This window comes from Pogona vitticeps, chromosome 4 (assembly GCF_051106095.1).
Source record: "Pogona vitticeps strain Pit_001003342236 chromosome 4, PviZW2.1, whole genome shotgun sequence".
NCBI classification, from domain to species: Eukaryota; Metazoa; Chordata; class Lepidosauria; order Squamata; family Agamidae; genus Pogona; species Pogona vitticeps.
Genome location: NC_135786.1, coordinates 52,884,440 through 52,900,967, shown reverse-complemented (window position 1 = coordinate 52,900,967; position 16,528 = coordinate 52,884,440). Strand labels below are relative to the sequence as shown.

The 16,528-nt window shown below is 40.3% G+C and overlaps 1 protein-coding gene and 1 long non-coding RNA gene across 3 annotated transcripts in view; one reads left to right on the top strand and one right to left on the bottom strand.

Moving 5' to 3' along the window:
* The window catches only part of DEF6 (DEF6 guanine nucleotide exchange factor), a 59,122-nt gene extending 43,008 nt beyond the window's left edge, over positions 1–16,114 (top strand). For both annotated transcript variants that reach the window (XM_020796297.3, XM_078392702.1), the window contains 8 exons: positions 3,425–3,652; positions 5,698–5,844; positions 7,122–7,230; positions 8,134–8,432; positions 9,507–9,673; positions 12,012–12,210; positions 13,359–13,449; positions 14,123–16,114. In XM_020796297.3, coding sequence (XP_020651956.3) covers positions 3,425–3,652; positions 5,698–5,844; positions 7,122–7,230; positions 8,134–8,432; positions 9,507–9,673; positions 12,012–12,210; positions 13,359–13,449; positions 14,123–14,319 — 1,437 coding nt within the window. In that variant the 3' untranslated portion in view covers positions 14,320–16,114. The remainder of the gene's footprint in view (positions 1–3,424; positions 3,653–5,697; positions 5,845–7,121; positions 7,231–8,133; positions 8,433–9,506; positions 9,674–12,011; positions 12,211–13,358; positions 13,450–14,122) is intronic.
* Positions 1–16,528, bottom strand: part of LOC144588991 (uncharacterized) — a 193,393-nt gene that overhangs the window by 174,748 nt on the left and 2,117 nt on the right. The gene's annotated exons all lie outside the window — the stretch shown is intronic.

Below are 16,528 nucleotides of genomic sequence, written 5' to 3'. Positions count from 1 at the left end.
ACCCAAGTTATACTGATTTGGCCGTTTTTTTAGATCGTTTCATGAATTTCTTAGTGCACAGCTAAGATTGACTCATTTTCCTGGCCAGCGGTTTATTCCCTGGTTATTTTCTCCTCACTGAGGGGGTTGTTTTAAATTGTACCAATGATGTATCAATTCATTCCTTGCCAGTATAGCATATAAAGACATTCCTGTTGATTCTTTTCCCTTCCTCGGTCCCCAGGGAAGGCAGCCACCATGACTGCTGTGCTGCTGCCCTGTGATTTTAATTTTTTTATATCATGGCCAGTATATCAGTAGCTGGATCTTGGAATTACAGTGTATTCATGTTTAAGTTTTTCTGAAACAGGTTAGCAGACAAATGCACAACATGCTTACATGAATTGAGTTACATGGAGTGCAGTACAGATTCACCATCAATAAAGCAAACAAACAGGCCAGCTTGAAGGGAGAGGATACGGGAAGGAAGAGACGTCCATCTAGCCAAAGGTTCCAAACCTTGGGCCCCCAGATGTTCTTAAAATTTAAATTCCCAGATGCCTTCACCACTAGCTGGGCTGTCCAGGATTTCTGAGAATTGTAATCCAAGAACATATGGGGATGCAAGGTTGAGAACCACTGATCTAAGCTAATCATAAGCACATGCTTCTGTTAAACGCAGTGCATACTTTAGTACAAGGTTAGGACAACCTGCAACTCCAGACCCATTTCAAAAGCCCTCTGCAGATATCTGCAGGAGTTTCTCCAGCAGTGCAGTAGGTGCTGGTGGGAGAGAAGGCATTATCAGAGAGAAAGAGGAGGAGAAATTTGCCCTGCCACCACCAGCATGCATCCCCCACAAACGTGTCCCAGGGAGTGTGACCCTTTGCAGAAAGAAGGGTTTTCCTGCCTTGATTTTAATGCAGGTGAGTGGAGGAACCCAGTTGATGAGGACAGTGAGGAGGCAAGGGAATTTTTTTTTTTTGCCTAGTATTCTGCTATGCAGTAAAAAAAAATTGGCCTAGCCTGGAACATGTTGACATACAAATTTGAAACATAGCAACTCCACCCAAAATGTTAATCACAATAAATGGAATGCTATTTAGTCGAGCAAAGCTGCTAGTTACAGTAATACTCTCGTAATTCCACAAGGTATTTTGGAAGGAGAGAGATTTTTGTTTCTTAGCATAGAGGCAAAATCTTAATCAGGTGGACTGTAAATCTTGAGAGTGGGTACTGAACCCCATTCAAATTGGCCCAAAAGCCATTAGAGGCCTAGGTTGCAATAAGCGCATCTTGTAAATTCTGTTGCACACATCCCAACACCCATAATGTATCAGATGACTTTAGGACGCATGGAGATACTTCTGTTCTTCCTAAGCTGCAGTGTGCTGGCTTGGTCTATTTCCACCCATCTTCTGGTCCAAAGTGCAATTGAAAAAGGCACATATAATCAAATAGTAACTGCATTTCCTGTTTCCCACTAATATGTTTCTGGCTCTTCAGGTATTGAAAACACAGAGCAGTCTTTCTGATGAAGCCCCTAATATTTGGAATTCAATATAAAATAGCATTTTGTTTGGCAAAATTAAAGGGGAAAAGTAAAAGTAAAAAAGATGGAAGAAAAAACAAAGTATTGTGACACTTTAAAGACTATCCAGATTTATTACAGTATGAGCTTTTCATGGATTAAAATCCACTTGTTCAGACACAAGAAGTACAAATATGTGTCCTCTGTATTAATACGTATCTCCATGGCAGTGAGGTAAAAATGCAGGCAATAAAGTGACAGTGCTCTTAACATAGGAATGGGACTACAAAGCTTTTAATAACTTGAGACTGCAGGCCCTAGTCAGAGTGATGAATTGTATGCCATTTTGTATTATTTGGCCACAGGAGGAGCTCCAGATTGAAACAGACCCCAGGCAACCTCTTCTTCTATCATCTTCCCTTCCTTTTACAGCTACCTACCTGGCACCAGGTCCAATTTCTCTTCGGTTCCCACTCCTGTTCCTGGTTCTCTCAGTCCCTCCCTCACTCTCTCCATTTTGTTTGGCATGCTCGTTTTCTCTCTGTACTCAACTGCTGGTGGTTATGCAGTTGCTATCGTCCCAGTGTTAAATAATTCAGGATTCTGACATTTGCTTGACCATCCCATGTATGTTTAGCAGTTTGGAAAGTAATATTCCACAATGAAGGATTACAAAGTTACACTTTTTTTGAACTGTTGTTGGCAGCTGCCTAACAAGTCCATAGCACCAAGTCCATTTTAAACATTTAAAATGAATAAATAATACATTCTAGGAGATCAACAGTACAGCTGTGTAACATATCTACTTATATATTTTAAGGGGGAATTTGCAGCAAAATTAGCAAAAGTGTCTTGTGACACCTTACAAACTAGCAAATTTTATTTAACCATGATGGCATGCAGCCTTTAGTGAAAGAAAAAGAACAAGAAAATGATATTATCAGATGCCATTATTTTTTGCGTCCAAACTATGCCCCAGAACAATTGCATCTGGATTCAATCCTGACAGGTTTTTGAGGGTCCTTGAACATGATAGCTCTCTGTGGGCATCTTCCAATGGCAAGTCAATCTTCTCATACCACCCACTTGTTTGCCAGGCACAGAGCCACACAGCCAAAAGACAATGGCATTTATTGATCTTCTTTCTCACCTCTGTCATTATTTGGACAAGAACAAGAGGATTTGGGTATTGGAAGGCTATAACTGTATGGGCTAGACAGAGTAAGAACAAGCAGGTTGCTGTGACAAAAAAAAAGAGCAGGCCCAAGGCCTGTTTGCTACAATATATCTGTTTCCATAGGTGGCATACCCAACAAATCTGAAAAATAATTGGTGTTTAGCTTTTTTTAAAAAGGGGGGGGCACATTTTCTCCTGTAAATCACACCCAGCACTTTTGTCCCTTTCCCCTTCAGATGCTGGACCAGCTTGATTGTATTCATATAGCACACTGTAGAATCACACCTGAGGCCACATTGCTTGTGTATCCTAAAATTGTCAGGAGTTCTTGAGCAGATAAATACCAGTGGTTGGGGGGGGGGAGGAATTTGAAATGGAAGTAAGAACAAGCCCAAAAGAAAGTTTTGTGTGTGGTGGAATAGTGTGTTTTCCAGAAACAATGTTTGGCACTAGGCATTAGAATAACTCAGAGCTCAGAAAAGTTATCTCTTTGAGTCACAAACCCTAGAATCCCCCAGACAGTGTGGCCAGTAGCTGTTTTGGCTCTGAATTATGGAAGCTATAGCTCATAAAGCTCGTAACTTTTCCAAGTGGCAGGATAACTTGAATTAGAAGGCTCTTGGCAGTGAAATGGATGATGCTCATGAGAAAAAAAGAAATATGTGTTGTTCAAAAGATTCCTAGATTTGAGAAGTATTATCTGTTCCTTCTTAGCTGACTTGCTCTGCTTATTTCAGGTGGAGTATCTCCTAAAGAAGATCTGCACATCCATGAGTATTGAGCTCAGCAGTGGAGAACTAGATGATTATCTTTCCCAAGAGACCCAGCAGCAGAATGGCTTGACTGTGTGGCAGTTTCTTGACTTAGTAAATTCAGGCCGGTTCCTGCGGGGAATAGAGCATGAGGCCATCAGCATGGCCATTGAAGAAGTCTATCAGGAAATTATTGGGGATGTGCTGAAACAGGTAAAGAGCCTTCCCTTGTTTAGTAATGGGAACAATGCTTTGATAGGCCTTGTGAACTTTTGTGAACAGTGTTTGTTAAACAGTGGGTCAGGAATGTGCAACTTACTTTCCAGAAGTGTTCAGTGCTGTAGCCTACCTGGTATTTTAGCAGAAGGAACAAAGGAAATTGCCAATGTGAGGGGTATGTTGTGTGTACAAGAGGAAAGGGATAAAATATGGTTGGAGATTTTAAAAAAAGAATATTTTGAGAGGTACGTTGGGGGAGGAGGTGAAGAACAATAGAGCATTAAAATATTCTGTTTAAAGCCTCTGAATTGGTAAATTCTGTTTGACATGGGAGGGCCTGAATGAAGATACTTCTCATTACTTGTATTTAACTTGAGGAAGGCTGCTCACTCCCTGCGACAATTACCACTGTGTTATTAGTGGTTGCATTGTTGCGTTGTGATTTCTGAGATCTATGCTCTAGTCTCTGCTGAGCCACGAAACTCATTTGAGGACCTTGGGACATTCACTTTAAGTCTGACCCTAGCTCACCGTTCAAGGCTCAGGGGCAACAGAAGTATATATATCTGTTGAACAGATTTGAGAGAAGATAGAAATCAGTCAAACAAACAAATAAAATAATAACAAGGAAATCATTATGGTAAAGCATTGATGACGATGATTCAGCAGTTTCCAAAGAGGGATTACATATCAGCTTAAATTATTATTAGTACAGTAATTGCTAACGATGTCAAATTTCCCTTCAGTCTACCACTGAACTAACAGAAATTACTATAGCCTTGTGGCTTGCAAATATTCTGAATTGGCATGATCAAGAACCTGAAATGTGTGCCTTCTGGAAGCACTCAGAACTTCACAGCAGTAATGTGGAGGAAACGTCAATGAGGAAATAGCAGAACAGCCTAAGTCCACTGCACAAAGAGGAAGGAAAATATGTCAGCATCTCTGATACCCACAAGTCACATGAGTATGGGGTGACTGATACATTCTAATCCACAAGGTGAAGAATCCTTGCCTCTCCAGATATTTTGGGCCAACAACTCTCATCCCTCTCAGTACTGTGGCCTCTAGAAGGGGTTGTAGGGGTAGTAGTGCAAAATATCAGATGGAGCAAAGGTTCTCCTCACCTGGAGTACCAGTATCACTATGTGGAACATTCAGAAGGGAAGACAGGAGCAAAAACTCTATCCTAGTTGGTCATACTTTCCCGGCTCCACAACACCGCCCATCCTTTAGCACTTCTGAACTAAATTGGCCATGAGGGAAATTCCCACTCTGGGTGCAGCTGTATATCATGCTTGCTGTCTAAACTGTCGGTGTCACTGAAATATATAGAAAGTGCACATAGCAATTTATGTGAAATGAAATAGTTATGCAACTGTATATTTCCCTATTGAGAATGGTGGTTGAGGAGATTCATGCTGATTTAAGCTTATGGCAAAGTGATTCTCCGTGCACTGTGTTAACTCCACTTAATGCACTGTGGCAAAGCTTCCAGAAGTGTGTCAAATGGTGACAATGCGGTTTTAAGTTTATAGCAGACTGAGATCTTAGAATTGACTTTCAATTGCAAGTGAGAGATATTCCACCTTAATGATATTATGTCTTTTTGTTTGTTTGTTTATTTAAACCCCTACTAGCAAACCGAAAAGCAGTATGGTTTAGGATGGTGGTTATGGGCTAGGCTCATTGCCAGCTGTATTGATTTTCCATTATGTAGAGGTTTTTGGATAGGGAAATGTTCTAAAATGGAATTGTTCACCTGCAGTTCAGCACAATGCAGCCTACAGCCTCAAGACTGCATGATCCTGATCCTAATGTGTGGGCAAAACAAGCACTAGGAAATGTGGGTGGCGCTGCCGCTTGGTCCATGATGTCAACACTAGGTCCAGTCAAAGCACAGCTTGAATTTGCCAACTCAGAAATGAAATTTGGCTCCCTGTGACATAAATCTTTGTCCAGTTTGAAGATCTTTTGTATAGTTTGTCCTTTACAATGTGTCTGCTTCTCTCCCCCATCCCCATGCTTTTTGAGAATAGGGCTACCTGTGGAAGAAAGGTAATCTGAGGAGGAACTGGTCAGAGCGATGGTTCACCCTAAAGCCCAGTGATCTCTCTTACTATATGAGTGAAGAACGAAAGGAGAAAAAGGGGAGCATATCTTTGGACAGAAATTCATGTGTAGAGGTAATTGGGCTTATTGTGGTACAAGGGAACAAGAAAAACTTGGTTTACCCACAATATATCGTAAAAGATATAAAAATAGTTCACCATATTTTGAAGAGGGCATTTTTCAAGCAAGTTATATGCTCCCAGTGTATGCATTCCCTGAGCAGAAACATTCTTTTCTTTACCTCTGAGGCAAGGTGAGGAATGAAGAATTCTTTAGAAATTCTCAGCCCAGTGGGTGCCATATGTTAGAACCAGGATATAGCCCCGATGTACCCTGTTTCCCTGAAAATAAGACCTAACTTGAAAATAAGCCCTAGTATGATTTTTCAGGATGCTCGTAATAAGCCCTAGTTAAGTGAAAGCCCACCCTCCACCATTGTACAGCAATCAGAAGATGACATGACTGTATAAACCAGCCCCTGAAAATAAGCCCCACTGCTTTTTTTTGGAGCAAAACTTAATATAAGACCCTGTCTTATTTTTGGGAAAAGATGGTAGATTTTCACTGGTTTGGTTGCTGTCAATGTACCAGTTCACTTCCCTGTCAGTGCAATGACTTTCTTTAATCATGAAGTGTAAAATCCATGGGGGTTACATGTAAGCTCTACAGCAGGTGCTCTTTGAACAAAAATAATCAGATCATTCAATGGATTATAGACATGAACTAATTTGCACTACTGGAAGTGAAAGGAGAGGAGTGCAAATGTAAAAGCAGCAGGCAGTTGAAGAGAGTCTAGAAAGCACTTACTGGTCCCTGTCTTTAACTCTGGAGTGGTAGTTCCACATATAAAGGAGGCCATGAAGCCTACCTGCATGTTGCATTTTCCTCCTGATATTTGCATACTAAGAGGGAGTTGCTGTATATACCAATTGGTGCCTCTGGGCCCCATGTAGTAAAGGTGAAGGATTGTTGGGTGCATTGTGTATGGAAGGGAAGGGAGGAGGAAAGTTCATTGAGATATTTGGAGTCTGTTGAATCAGTCATGCTGTAGCTATTTTAAGACATTGGTTCTATTAGGTTCTTTTACATATTGTATTAATATTTTAACAAAGCTGCATTTGCGAGAGCCCTTCCTCATGACCATGTCACCATATAATCATTTCAGTTATCAGGTGATAAATGTGATCCTTTGTCATTTACAGGTTCCTAATTGGCAGGCTAAGGGAGTGCCATGGAAAAGAGGTTCATTGTAATCTTAGGCTATGAGTGGTGCATCTTGTGTCTTGTTCTGTTCAAAGTTAGGTTATAAATGTGGGGCAAACTATAACTTTTTTACTTTCCAAATTGAAAGATCTTGCCTGACAGAGATGGAAAACGGTGTATGTTCTGTGTAAAAACGGCATCAAGAACCTATGAAATGAGTGCCTCAGATACCAAACAAAGGCAAGAGTGGACACTTGGTGAGTATTATGGTACACAATGTCATTGGCTATTGTTTCTGAGCTGTTCTGAAAACAGAACTGTTTTTTCTTGCTTTGGAAAGCTCCTGAAATGAAGAGATTAAATTACAAGTAGCAAATGCACCAGAAGGTGTCTCTTCCCTTTCATTTGTCTTCATTAACGTATTGGCCATCTCGCAACAATACTGGAATAGTCTAGCTAAAGCAACTAAAACTGCCAACATTATTTTAAAAAGAGAAAAAACACTTGATGTAATGTCAGTTGTGCAACTATCTGGGTGAGATTATTTTAATATTGTCTCATAGAAAAATCAGGGATCTTTTATCAGAAGCTAAAGGTTAGTGATTACGACAGACAGGATAGGTGATCAGATGGCACTGCTGTTCTCCATTTGTACACCACAAAAACTCATGATCTTTGCAGTCTATCTAGGATGCCTGGCTGTTACCTCAGGAAAGTTTTGGTATTGCAATAGCCATAGTCATAAGAATCAAACATTTTGGCAAAATGCATGTTGAAATACTTAATTACTTTTAATATGTTTAAAACATTTTTATATGTCATCAGAACTTTAAAAATGCAGTATGTGAGAACAATAAAAATAATTAATTTCTCCAACAGCTAAAAACAATCATTTAGCAATTTAAAAAGCTTGGGCAAATAATGCTTTTTGCCTGTCCTCTGAAAGAAAGCTGAAGGTTTCTTGGAGAGACTGCTGCACAGCAGTGGGGGCCACAGTTGAAAATGCCTTCCTCCTTGTTGCCACCCCCTCACTCCTGAAAAAGGGGTGCAATTGGGCTTTGGCAGGTGACCTAAAGAAATGAGCACATCTTAAGGTCTCTGACCCTGACAGAAGAAATGATGCTCCTTGCTGACATCTCTGCCCCCTCCTCCCTTGGCAGCCATCCAAATGGCAATCCGCCTCCAGGCTGAGGGCAAGAAGTCACTGCACAAGGATTTAAAGCAGAAGAGGCGGGAACAACGAGAGCAGCGAGAGCAAAAGAAGGCAGCCAAGGAAGAAGAGATGCAGCGCTTGAAGCTGCTCCAGGAAGAAAAGGAGCGCAAATTACAGGAACTGGAGCTGCTGAAGGAGGCTCAGCGGCAAGCTGAGCTTCTGCTCCATGAAGAAGAGCAGCAGCGCAAGCAACAGCATGAGGAAATGCAGAGGACACTAGAGATACAACTCCGAGAAGCAGAACAGGTATGTGCAGGCAAGGCAAAGGCTGAGAGAATGTCCAGAACCTTAACTAGGCACATACCATATCAATCCTTGGAACAAATAGCATTGGAATGTCATGGGGTTGGTGGGCGAAGGTTCCGTCCTCTGGCCTGCACTTTTCCAGTGCAAGAAATCTGAGAGATGTCAGACTAGATATACTTGGTGAGCTAGAAGAATTCTTTCTGAAACATAAAAACTTTTGTGGGTGACACATTTGTTTTGTGGACCACACTGTCCTTGCTGCTATGGCCATCATATGGCCATAGCTACCAGAATTGTGTCAGCTTTCTTTTTATTCTTTCTTTCCTTTCTCTTCAGGAACAGAAATGATTTTTCTATCCTGCAGTCTATACAGCAGGGCTGTACAGTCCAGGAGGATACACCCTCCTGTACTGTAGGGAGATCCTGCTGCAAGTACTGCCAAATTCCCAGTTATTATTCTCCTTAATAGTGTAGCAACGTGAAGACAAAGAACATACTTTCAATAATAAGCTTGATGCAAACAGGACCCTGTCATAGTTTGATTATTCCTTATTATCTGTGGCCTGAATGACATATGTAATGCAAACAAGCTGAAAAAAGGAATGAATTAACATGAAATACTGTTCTGTCTCTCTGCAACAAAAGAAATAGAAAAATATTTGTAGTGTTTCAAATAGAGTCCTGGGCAATCTTCACTCAGTTCCAGAACAACATCCATATTCCAAGGGCACACACCATCCAATTCAGAATGACAGCATGTTTTACCCACCAAGAAAACACAGAACTCTTACAGCTGTAGACTGGAGGCCCTAAGCCTATACAATTCCTTTGTTTTTTCACACAAGGAGTTCTAGGTCTGGGAACTAGACAATGTACATCTTCGTTTGCAAACATAGTGATCAACTGGTTTATATAGAAGATGTCAATACATTTATTAACAGCCAAGGCAAAACTCACGACAGTCTGTACCAGCTGCTGGGGTACGAGCTGTAATTTAAGGTGGTTGATGCTGCCGCCTGCAGTTTATTGCTGTGTACTCCACATGCTAACTGCATTTTCTTTACATGACTGTAGGCTCGTGCTTCCATGCAAGCTGAGATGGTTCTGAAAGAGGCAGAGGCAGAACGGCAACGCAAGCGCATCACAGAATTGGAGGAGATGCAGCAGCGACTCCAAGATGCATTACAGCAGGAGATTAAAGCTCGTCGGGATGAAGAGGCTGTTAGATACGCACAGGCCAGGTACAGCTTGTGAATGCCCAGCTTTCTTCTGATCTGGAAATAATGTTTTACAGCACCCTCGGCACTTGAAAGAAGTTAGACTGAGATAATAGTCATTTCCTTCATAGATACGGCTTCCCGGCATCTGTGTTACTGGAAATGCTATGATCAATCCATATCCAAGGCTCCTTGAAACACTTCTGTCTCAATTAACTAAATAACTCTGATTCTCCATGGCAGTAATTTATTTTATTTATTTATTTATTTATTTATTTTATATCCTGCCTATCTGGTCGGTTAAGACCACTCTAGGCGGCTAACAGCATAATAAATACATGGGACAGAATTCTCTTGGCCCATTCCATATGCACCTTGCTCCCCTGTGCATGTGAGGGGAATTTTTCCAGAGCCTGTCTGGTACCTTGCTGTACAAGCATAAACCCAGTTGAAATCAATGGGGACAGTAGCAAAGTCAGAGGTCACACCTCTGTCTTTTGCTGAATTCACAGTAAACAAAATGCTGGGCATACAATTATTTCTGTGTGATATTTGTCCAGGTACAGCTGAGCCTTCTTTGTACCTTATGTACCACCTTTTTTTTTGGGGGGGGGGGGGGAGAACTGAAATAATTTATTTTTGCCAGATCCAACATAAATATCCACCTTCTACTTGTAGCTGTCGTCTCTAGTTTGTCTCATTTTCTTTACCATTGTGCACTTGAGATGGTTTAGGAGAACAGGTTATTAATCATAGGATCATAGAATAATTGAGTTGTAAGGGACCTATAATGCCATTGAGTCCAACCCCTGCTCGGTGCAGGATTCCAATCAAAGGAGATCTGACAGATGATTGTCCCACTTTCTCTTTAGTACCTCCACTGTTGGAACACTCAATACCTCCCAAAGTAAATTGGTTCCATTGCCGTACTGCTCTAACAATTAAGCAAGTTTTCCTGATACTTAGCCAAAATCTGGCTGTAACTGGATCCCATTATTATGTGTCCTGCACTCTGGGATTATTGAGAACAGGCCCTGTCCCTCCTCTGGATGACAATCTTTCAAATATTTGAAAAGTACTGTCATATTTTCCCATCAGTCTTCCCAGTCTTCAACCACAGAACCCGCAATCTAAATTCAGACATTGGGGGGAGGCAACAGAAGACAGGAAAAAAATGAAGGTAGGGACTGACTGCAAGAGAATATGAGTATTTATTTTGGTTACACATTATAGTGCGAAAAGATTATGTAAGGACTATCTCATAGATTCAAAGATTTCATAAGTTTAGAGGGTTTGAAGGAGGTAAGGGAGGTGGAATCACACAGGACTTCTGAAAGGCTATTGAAAGGATGAAGACTGGCAAGAAAGAAAGGCCTGAGCCATTTGAAGAAGACCTTTGGACAAGTGATGCTGGATATTAAAAGGTCATGTAGATATCAGGAGAGAAGTAAGGTGGAAAATATTGAAAGATCTTCCATGTTGAATCTGGAGCAAACAGGAGGACACTGTATGGATTTAAAGGCATCATATGGTTTAGAGTGGCAAGACAGTAAATGGTTTTGACAACACATTTCTAGAGAGAGATGAAGGTAGTCAAAATAAGAAAAATTGAAAACCAAAGAAGAGGTTATTATAGTTGTCAAGGTAAAAGATGAATGGAGCATAATGTACAATAGATGAAGAAGAGCCATATTTTGCAGTGTCATACAGGGAAAGGTTAGCAAGACTTGGCCATACAGTGGTACCTCGACTTATGAACGTCGCCACTTGCGAACGTTTCGAGTTATGAATGAAAAAAAAAATTTCCTGCCCTTTTTTTGACCTAAGTTTATCTTAGGTCAAAAGAAGAAAAAATATTTTACAAATCTCCTCCTAATGGTAGAATACAGATTAACTGGCTTTACATTAGTTCCTATGGGAACTAATGCCTCTACTTGTGAACAGCACCTCGACATAAGAACGAAAAACAGCCAGAACGGATTAAATGGTTTTCAATGCATTCCTATGGGAAATTTTGCCTCGACTTATGAAATTTTTGATGTATGAACGCTATTCCAATACGGATTAAGTTCGTAAATCGAGGTACCACTGTACACTCAATATTGGGAGCAAAAGAGAATGAGAGGGCAAAATAAAACGTTTTGCAGAGATTAAAGCCAGGACAAAGTATTTTCCAACAATTATCTCCCTTGCCGCCATCCCATGCTATAAGTAAGGATTCCAAGAGTTGAGGCAGTAGAGTAGAGCATGTTATTCCCCTTCAGAGTGACAAGGTCCTTGCTGTGAGTCCTGGAGTGTACTGAAGACTTAAACAATAGACTGTCTCAGGGCAAAGTGATAATGACTCCTATGCTATTGTTAGGCTGCTGTCTGAGGAGGAGGAAAAACTAAAGCAGCTGATGAAGCTAAAGGAAGAGCAAGAGGACTATATCATCAAGGCCCAGCATGAGAAGTTGGCCCTCAAGCAAGAGATGGAAAACAAGAGCAAATTTTTGGAGGAAGCCCAGCAGCAGCTGGAAGAAGTGAGGTTTAACAGGGAGAGGATGGACCAGGATGTTATGGTGAGTAAAAGAGTGTCTCTGCTTCAATTTGTCTCTTCGAGAAATTTACTCACAATAAGGACCATTGTCACCACAGAAACATGCAATTATTCTGTATATCCACTTTCTATCCCACTATCCCATATGCTGCTCAAGATTATTTAACAGCATGCTTTAGACAGTAATATGGTTATAACATTTGCATGATGAAAAACTGAAAAATGGAACTACACAATGCAACTGACCATACCTATGAAATGCTTCCAGCAATCTTTCCCTACCTTGTGTTTGTCCAGTGGCATTTCTGGCCCACAAACTTTGGGGGTTGTAGTTCAGTACACCTAGGGAAGAGTTACACAGTTTTAATTTTGTCACTGAGTTTAGTTTTGAGAACACCTCAGATTACTATGAGGTCTTGCAGATAGAAAACACATTGCTTGTTTCATGAATGCCAGACTATGAAAGGAAAAAATGAGGTAAGCAGGAACTCCATAAGATATAATGGAAAAGCCTTGAATCACACCTCACAGAGTTTTGAGATGGAGAATTAGTTAGTTAGGAAGTTGAAGAGATTGAGAGAGTTTTGGAGTTTGGCCGGGAAAGTGGTGGTTGAGAGTGGATAAAGAAGAATGTTTAAGAGTTAACAACATTGCTTGTTCTGTCAACACCTGTATCAACAAACAATTTCTATTTGGTTTTTTTAAAATGACATATAGCCTGGTCCTCGATTATTAATAATCGGTATTGTTGATGAAATCAACTGGTGGCAACTGAGGGGCACGTAGCATGAGCCCTTTGTTTGGCGAAACGATCAGGGGCCACGTGGAATCCTGACAAATATAAACCAATCCAACTGTAAAAAAACCCATTAAAGTTAAATAAACAGTTTGAAGGCCATTAAACTCAACAAAAGATTAAAACAACACAAAAGGGCAGGCTAGATATCATACACTGGTCTAAAAATATGTGCTTCTACTCTCTTCTGAAAATCAGTCAGAGTGGAAACATTTTGCAACTTGGAAGGTAGTTTATTCCATAGACTAGGAACTGCACAGGAGAAAGCCTACTCCCACATGCTTGTTAGGCAGGCTACTATCATTCTTGGTGATAGTTGTTAGTAGTACTGTCATTGAATTGTACAATATTCTTTTTTTCCTGTTCCACTGCAGCTAGCACAACGGAAGCTCCAGCAAGCCAGTACCAATGTAAAGCATTGGAATGTCCAGATGAATCGGCTGATGCACCCAATTGCACCAGGAGGTAAGAGAAATTTGGTACAAATACCCACCTACATATGTTATGATGCAGCAAGTTGACTTGTTGATTTGAACTTCCAGGCTAAGCACACAGTTATATCTGCTAGCTGCTTGTTTACCAGGGAATAATCTTGTTACAGAAACTGATAGTGATGATTCTTTTTGATCTTCTTCCTTAAGTATACATAGAGGTCAGATCCCTCCAGGATTTATGAGTTCTATTGTTTTAACACTCCTTTGTTCTCTTATACAATTACATATGTCCTTGTTGAATTCCAGTTCTTAGAACATTTCAGCTTATTTCTATCTTGTGAGCTCCTCACAGAGCTCCAGAGAATCTTTAATTCTCTGGAGCTCTGTGACGAGATCTGCCCCTTGTACATGGAGTTCCAGCCACAAATGGAAGCAAATGAACAGATAAACTTGCTTGGCTGCGCACACCCGATGCAGCAGCAGGCACTCTCTAAGAATAATGTTCTTAGAGAAAACATTATTGTGTGCTATTTTTTTTACCATCACAGCTACATTCTAATTCAGAGGACATATCATGTAATTTATAAAACACACACAAATGCACAGTTGCCTCACTGAAGAGATACTAAAGAACATATGCATGATAGTGTTTCTTAAAATATTTTGCTTAAAACATTTAACTGCTCTTATTTATCCATTTTTAGAAAAACGTATAGTGATAAGTGGAGGGTTCTCTGGCTTCAGCCCTGCACTTCTGTCCAGGAGAGATTCCTCCCTCAAATTGAAACAAAATCTGGAAAAAAAGCAATCTGATGCCATGAAGGATGACAGCAAAGAAGATATAAATGGAGAAAAGCAGGTGCAGATGTATGAGGAGAATACCAGTTCAGAAAACATCTAATTAGCCACAGATGAGAGAAGAAACATTTGCTGAAATTTAGGAACCAAGAAACATCATGACAACTTAAAAATAACTATAGTGTATATACATATGAATACTGGACAGATGTATAGACTGTATAAGAAAGTATGGTAATGATTCCTTTCCACTGGGTTACATTGACAACTTTCCTAGTGCACTAAAGCTGCACCTGATGTATATATTATGGACAAAACGGAAGCATCTTTACTCAAATACAGAGGCACGGTCTTCTGGTTTTACAGCTCTCCTATGGTATATTCTGTTTGGCCTCAGCAGATGGAGAAAAAATCCTGGTCGCACTGACTTATCATACAGTATTATTACTGGCATGAGGAATTTTTGTGATGTTGGTAAGCACTATGCCAAGACATCTGTCTGTCTTTTAAACCCCTTTTTAATGGTAACTATACATTTTGCACTATTTGGAAAACCACGTTAAAAGACTTTGAAGGCAATATTGCTCATTTTCTGCATTGGGCCCTTTAGTAATCTTTTATTGTTAAGCAAATGAGACTGCTGAACTGAAACAGCTAGAGTAATGTGCCTGAATTCTGAAAATGTTCTGTTCTTAAAAGAATATTTGAGACCTAATTCAAAAGAACTTAAACATAACGATTGGCTTCAATAGATTGCTGGGTAACATTTAATACAAGTCTCTAGTTCAAGAGTTTTATTTCTCACTAGAAAGCTTTGAGGAAGCTATGCTCACATTGTTAAAAAACACACATTTATAAAGGAACCAATTAAGAACTATTTAAAGAGGAGGTAGGGCATGGAAGTTGTCAGAGAGGGGCTATGAGTGCTGTCACTATGTCGAATGGTGCTCTAAGGACACAAAAAAGGTAAAGTTAAAGGTTCCCCTTGACAATTTTTGTCCAGTCGTGTTTGACTCTAGGGGGCAGTGTTCATCCCCATTTCCAAGCCATAGAGCCAGCGTTTTGTCCAAAGACAATCTTCTGTGGTCACATGGCCAGTGCGACTTAGACACAGAACGCTGTTACCTTCCCACCGAGGTGGTCCCTATTGATCTACTTGCATTTGCATGCTTTCGTACCCCTAGGTTGGCGGGAGCTGGGACAAGCGACGGGCGCTCACTCCATCGCGTGGATTCGATCTTACGACTGCTTGGTCTTCTGACCCTGCAGCACAGGCTTCTGAGGTTTAGCCTGCAGCGCCACCACGTCCCTAATACTAAGGACACAAACTCTAATGTAAATAGAACCTCCTAGTGGACAATATCAGAAGGGAAATTAGAACAACACAGAGACCAAGGAGAATGAAGACATCTAGGAGGACAGGGGAAGATGAGTGAAGGGAAAAATGATTCCCTGCAACAGTGCAAAGTTGTGACTACCACCTTAGTCGTTTTTAAAAACTTCTAGATCTCCACTATTAAATTATATAGCAAGAATCTTAAGGGATTTTTATGCTGCAACTTTGCATTGTTATATGACTTAACAATATGAACCTAATTACAGTGATGCCTCACTTAGCGATTGCTTCATTTAATGATGAAATCGCTTAGCGATGACTTTTTCGGAGCGATCTTGCACTCCGTTTAACGATGGTTCCTATGGGCGATTTTCGCATAGCGATATTTGGGACCATGCTTCGCATAGCGATGACAGTTTGGGTCCCCTTGTTTCACTTAATGATGGTTTTGACAGCCTCATGTTGGCTGTTTTTTAAATGTTTAAAAATGTTTAAAAATGTTTAAAAATGTTTAGAATGCTTGAAATCATAAGTGCACTTAATAAACCCTTTGTTAAACTAATTTGATTTTGTTCCGACTCTTTTTAAATTTGTTGTAATTTTTCCCCCATTGAGATGCATTGAATAGGTTTCAATGCATTTCAATTGGGGAATGATGTTTCGCTTAGCGATGAAATCGCTTAACAGCGATTTTTTGGGAACCAATTATCATCGTTAAGCGAGGCACCACTGTACATTTAATCTGGAATAAGTCTCACTGAATAACAGAGTTTATTCCCTATTAAGCTTAACATTACATCTTAGAGGACTTCCAGACAAGACTTTTATCAAGTTGGTTACTCCCACTCACTCATGAAATTTTAGAGAGAAGTCTGGACTAACAGTACATAATGCCTTTTTATCATTCCATAGAAGCTTTTAGGAAAACAGCTAAGAAGTCTGGAGAGTAATATTTTTCTTTTCTGTAGAGCTGAAG